Below are 6,307 nucleotides of genomic sequence, written 5' to 3'. Positions count from 1 at the left end.
CACTCACATAATCCTACTTGATGCTCTATGATACGCTGATTAATTCTTTCCCTATACAAGAACCTTGTGCAATAGAACTTCTAGCGTAATCCTCCTAAGTGCTCCAAATTGCAAGCCTTGAATGAGACCAAGTATGTTGGCTTGGTTGGTGCCTATGCCCTCTACACCTTGTTTATATAGTTCCCTCCAAGACCCCTCATACATTGAAGTAGGAGTCTTATGTTGGTATTTCTTAACGCAAACATAAAGCTCACTACAAGAAATTCCCTTATACATGACGGTTTACTTTCATCTTATGAATAATTTCCATGTACAAATTAATTATATGAAGAAAATATGATTTGTGATGTCTAACCATGACGACATCTATACCAGTCGTCATAGATGTATCAGCTTAAAATGAACCGTCACAGACGATAGAATTCTATGATGTTTTCTTTGAATGTCACTATTAAACTGTCATGTTTCTTGTAGTGGATTTCGCAAGCACATGGAATTACCATTATACCTTTTACTCAGAAGTATTCAGGGTATCATATTTTGCACAGGGAACAGAGGTATTCTTCTAGCTAGTTTGTCCAAGGACAACATAAGGGGTAAAGTTGGAAATGGTAGAGATGGATTCCTATGGCTTTTGGGTCTAAGGATAGGTAAACTCTACTTCTACTTGCTTACTTCGGGCACCAGGGTGCACCTAGTCTGCCAGGCGATGCTGGCCTATAGCTCTACGCCAAACCCAAACATGGGGGATTACAAGGGATGGATAGGGCTGTCATCACCTGTTGCCTACCCCTCAACCATGGGGAACGAGGTAAATGAATGTAGTCTCTAGCCTAGACACCACTTCTATACTATGATTACTACTCTAGCAATGCGCAGGATGTCTTTATCAGGGCCATCTACTAGAGTATTCATCACAAGGACAAATGACGAACCCACAAACAAGTAAGAGTAAAGCTTAACTAGACAAAGACTTTATACCAAAAGAATCATGAACACTTACTTAGTGGGAGAACCCATTGAAGAACAAGAGCCTGTCGAGGTATACAAGTTGGGGAGGCACCGACAAGCCCAGCACTTCCCCATACTCTTCCCTCACATCTCTCCCTACTAACTTTAGCTAGCTATCTAGGTCTTAAGCCCCTTGGAATGGTGCTCTTATTCTCTTGCTTGAGAGTTGCTCTTCCCCATGTGTGTTGTGAGAGGAGGCCTCTCCAACTTCTTTTATAGCACCCAAAGGCCCATTTCCAAAGGATTATACGGGGATCCTACATACAACCGCCTTGTAGCATTGAAGAGAGGGCCCAAGTGCAGGGGCGCTAGAGGTGGTGGAGCTAGGGGGTGTGGGCACACCCTGTGCAGACGCACCTAAGTGGAGCCGCCCTGCGACCTCCTTGCTCCAGTGGGTCGCTTGTTGGTCCTAGGCTGCACCTATGTGGGTTCAGGGCCCAGTTATATCAGGTAGGTGGGCCTTTTCCCTCTTTTACTTTGCGCAAGTCGGCATTATGCTTTTCTGGTTTGTGCCTTTTGATGTGTTTTCTTATGTATTCCATTTTTATGTCCTGAAAATGATCAACTCACCAAAACTTATGGAATATGTTAGTATAAAACCCTATTTACTAAGTTTTGGTGTTTGTATTGTATGGATTTTGTGTAAAATTGGCGGGTGAAAATATGAGTTAAGCACCGCCAACATCCTACTCCTAGTATGATTCTACACTCAAGTCCTAATAAAACTAGAAGTCCTAAAAACACACCTCTATTGAGTCCTATTACAAGTATGATTTTAGTCACCATACAACAATCTCCAGATTGACTCTAATCCTTTGAAGTCATCCTGCATACTCCTTGCAATCCACTAAGTGAACACAATTCAATTCGGCGGGGGTAGAGATCCTTCATCAAACATGTCCCTCACTGAACATATATGGAAACAACAACCTAAATCTAATATCCAATCACGAATAGTACCTGGTTCATTGACGGTAAGTACATGACTTTCATTCTCACTTGCTACTCTCATAGTCTTCAAACCTGGGCAGTCCTTTATTATGTGACAAACTTTGTCACATAGATAGCATGTACATTGTCCCTTGTTCTTTCATTTTTCCCATGATTCTTGACTTTTCTTGCTCCACATGAAACAGTCAAAGCTTGATCAACCGAGAATAAAGATTCATGCAGATTCTTCAGGGACTCTGCCTCTAGCAGGTATACAACTGTCTTGTTGAAGTTGAGAGTAGTATTCCTGACGAGGGTATTCATCACTAACTGCTCCCGCAATGGTGGTAAGAATGAAACCAATATGAAGATTTTATCATTCTCCTCAATTTTCTCATCCACACCAACCAATGGGGCACAACATCTCTCTCCTGCTGTCTCTGACCTGGTATGCACCATCTCTGTGCACATCCAAAAGCCTCAGCCCATAATCTATATATAAAAAAAGTAGGAAACTAATATATTGACTAATGATTAATGATAATCGATAGATTTTACTCAACAATGTTATTTTACTATGCAAGAGATGTTCTAATAAATTTCAAATAAACTTGCATTGCAATTAATTTATTTTTTAGAAGAATAGAACATTCCATTAACTTATACTCACTCCGTCCCTAAATAACTATTACTTTTGGTTTCCATGCCATAACTTTGACTGGATTTGAAGAAAATACGTGCGATGTTTTTATCTCCAAATAAATTTATTAAAAAAATAAATTCAATGATCTATAATAATATTAGTTTCGTACCATAAATATTAATATTCTTTTACATATACTTAATCAAAGTTACTTCTTGGGAAGCGATAGTTATTTGGAGACAGAGGAAGTAGACCAAAGACGATCTTCAAACACCAGGCTCTCAACAAACTGCGGCACACCGTCCCAGAGAAGGCCGGATAGTCGAGAGAAATTTACAACCAAAATATGCTAGACACTGGGATCACTCGATTAACTTGCATTGCAATAATTTTAATATTAGATTATGCCGTAAGATTCAGATGACTGGTTGAAATAACTAACAGGAATCAGATCTATTGCAAACAAACCCAAATCAATAAGTGCCATCTCTCCATGTTTATTTCACATTCCTCAGTCCCCAGCTACTCCATTAGTTGAGCACTCCAGCGGCGGTGGCGGTGGTTAATTGACTGGTTGCTTCTCCGCTGGAGGGCTGACCCAAGGCGTCGGCATGGGCCAAGGCTGGACCCCAGGCGTCGGCCTTGGCAAAGGCTGAACCCAGGGCGTTGGAAGAGGCCGGACACAAGGCGTAGGCATCGGCGGAGGCTTGACACAAGGCGTCGGCATCGGCGGAGGCTTGAAAGAAGGCATCGGCATAGGCGGAGGCTTGACCCAAGGCGTCGGCATCGGCGGAGGCTTGAAAGAAGGCATCGGCATAGGCGGAGGCTTGAAACAAGGCGTCGGCATAGGCGGAGGCTGGACCCAAGGTGTTGGCATCGGCGGAGGCTTGACACAAGGCGTCGGCATCGGTGGAGGCTTCAGCCAAGGAGTAGGCATTGGTGGAGGCTGTACCCAAGGTGTTGGCATCGGCGGAGGCTGAACCCCAGGTGTTGGTGGTGTCTGGTCCCAAGGCTTCGGTGGGGGCACACCATCGCACACCTTGGTGCAGACGCAGGAGCGAAAACCAAGCCAAGAAGCAGGCACGGCTTGGTTCGTCTCCATATAGCTAGAGCAGTAGCCACCAGTGTACCCTCCCATGGCGATGCAGCACAAGGCCGTGCACATCCAATTGGCCTTGCAGATAGACCAGTGCAGCCGTGATTCGCATTGTTCTCCTGTCACTGTCGCATCAGCTCCGGCTGCAACCACAATACTTTGTTTTTATGTAGATTCTGATGATGAAGCATCAGCTAGTGTGCTCCGTGCAAATCTTGCAGAAATTTTGAAACCGAGTTTCCCCGCCACTTACGATTTGACGTGAGGAGCATGGCCAAGGTGAAGACAGTGGCCAGTAGTTGCTTGTGGAACGGCATGGCTGCACGTCTTATGGAGGAGTGGCAACGTACCTCCGCTTGCTAATAGAGGTTATGTGTGTTGTGTTTGGTTTATATAAGGAGGATGGTGTTTACTGTACCAATTTATCTGTATGGGATATTGGTGTTTGGTTTGAGGAATCAAACCATTCTAAATGAGGTGGTGCATCATGAGTTCATTCTTCAAATCTGATGGAATGAATTAATTCCTCACAGCAGCACTAATTATTAGCTTGTGAGAAATAAGGTGATGATACATCAATAAATTTCATTCCACAAACCAAACAAAAAGTGAGGAGTGAGTAAATAATTGACTAACTTGTTCCTCAAACCAAACACTTTTCTTTATTTCCGTTGTCCATAAGTGAAAGCATTTTTCTTTATTTCCTAGAAAGGTCTATGGAGAAATGGAAATGACCATGATGCCTCATTTAATCGCTAAGATTATAGAAATGCAATCAAAATCTTCCTTTTCTACCGGTGACATAAATGGCATATGATAATTATGTCTAAAACACCAATATTCCATTGGTAGGTGCTATAATTGAAACAACAGGCATTGAGGGAAGTGTGGGTTACCCCATAAATTCTTAATTACCTCTGTGGACAATTTTAAATGCTAAAATTATATGCATTTATGGATAGAGAGGGATTAAATCTTTTGTAGAGATGAGCTTAACTCATTTGGCTCTAAATGGTTTCTAGAAACGGTAGTCATCAATATAGTAGTTTCTGTAAATCAAATTCTCAGCCTCTGAAAATTGTTTTTTATGTATGCTAAGTTCAGTGCAACATTGTGGGGTTGGCCATGTGGAGGGGCTTCGTGGGGATCCCTGACCTAGGACTAAAAAAGGGTATTTAGTCCCAGATTCGTAGTTCCAGTTGGAAAATCGGGACTGAAGGGATTTCCCTACTGTAGTCCCCTTCTGTACTAGTGCAAATAATGGGGATGCCACTATGAAGGGTGTCTGAGATGGTTGTTGCTGGCAAGTATGGCCAGAAGGCAGAAGTGTGGAGCGCTTCGTGGTGATTTTTTTTAGCCCAAATTTAAAACATATTTTTGATCTAACCCGGAATTAAAAAAAATTCAAAACTAGACCGTTTGGCTCCGCCACCATGCATGGCGGGGCAAATGAACTATACCCCACCATGCATGGCGGCAGGGTGCAGTTGCCACGTGGCCTGCAGCCCGAGGGGCCTGCTGACGTGGCAGGGTACGTGGCAAAGAGAACCCCGCCACGCATCATGGCGGGTTAGGGTACCCCGCCGTGCATCATGGCGGGGTGTACCCAGCCCACCAAAACGGCCAGACAGCGGTCGTTCTTTTGGGAAATGGTCGATGGTGTTCAGCTACAAGCCTACAACCAACTTTTATCAGACAGGTTCATCTGGCGCTAGCTGGTCCAACCAACAACGGATCATACTCAGCTTCCTCGGTGTACAAGTTGTTCTTCATTGGGATGTCGACCATGCTAGGTGCTAAGGAGATATAGGGAAGCCTTCAGTAGCTTATGTTGTGGGCGTGCGTTCTAGTGGTGTCTGCTGTGCGCATGAAGGGCAGCTCGCCCATTTGTGCAAATGGCCGTTGTGTAATTCTACCCTCTTACTAATAAAATACATACAGTGACATGTTCGCAAAAAAAAAGTCTCGAAATTACATAACAGCATGAATGAACTGCCCTTGTTAGCATAGTCAAAATAATGTGACAAGACCGCCCAGTATCGAAGATGGGCAGCTGAGGATATATTGAGCTTCCAGGGTGATCACAGATACAGAGCTTAAGCCATCACAATGGCAAAAGATAAAGAGCATTTTTCTTTCTTGATCATCCTTACAAAATTATGCTATCTAAATCATTGTAAATATGTAATGCTAAATTAGATTGCAAACAATGATGACTTAATTTTCAACAATGCTCGCCCACCATAAGTTTCTGTGAATACTACAAGACCATACTTGGGAACCTTTGCAAGTGCATCTAGCTGTAGCATCTGCCTGCTCAAAATTAAACATTCCTTTCTGAGGTAAAATAGGTGTCTCTGGCTACAATTCATCCTACCAGTAGGACAAGTAACGCCTGAATCACTCAGGTATGAAAAACAAACCAAAAAAAAGAACCTAATTGTGCTCAAAACAGTTCATACAAAGAAGCAAGTTATTTTCCATTCTTCTATTCTGGAGCCCTTGATCCGATAATGTTACAGATGGGCTGATCTGGCAACTGAAGCAGCTTCAACGCAGTATGAACCTTTAGATCGCGCATCAACAATTTCTGTCCTACATCCAACTCCATGGCCGTACCCCGCCAT

General features: G+C 43.2%; 1 protein-coding gene across 1 annotated transcript; it reads right to left on the bottom strand.

The window, feature by feature from the left end:
• LOC110435263 (anther-specific proline-rich protein APG-like) lies at positions 2,947–4,043 on the bottom strand. Its single transcript, XM_021460684.1, has 2 exons — positions 3,934–4,043; positions 2,947–3,823 (listed from the first exon to the last, which is right to left on the bottom strand). The coding sequence occupies exons 1-2, from the start codon at positions 3,995–3,997 to the stop codon at positions 3,147–3,149; spliced, it is 741 nt and encodes a 246-aa protein (XP_021316359.1). The 5' UTR covers positions 3,998–4,043; the 3' UTR covers positions 2,947–3,146.

This window comes from Sorghum bicolor, chromosome 5 (assembly GCF_000003195.3).
Source record: "Sorghum bicolor cultivar BTx623 chromosome 5, Sorghum_bicolor_NCBIv3, whole genome shotgun sequence".
NCBI classification, from domain to species: domain Eukaryota; kingdom Viridiplantae; phylum Streptophyta; class Magnoliopsida; order Poales; family Poaceae; genus Sorghum; species Sorghum bicolor.
This window is presented reverse-complemented; position numbering and strand designations above follow the sequence as displayed.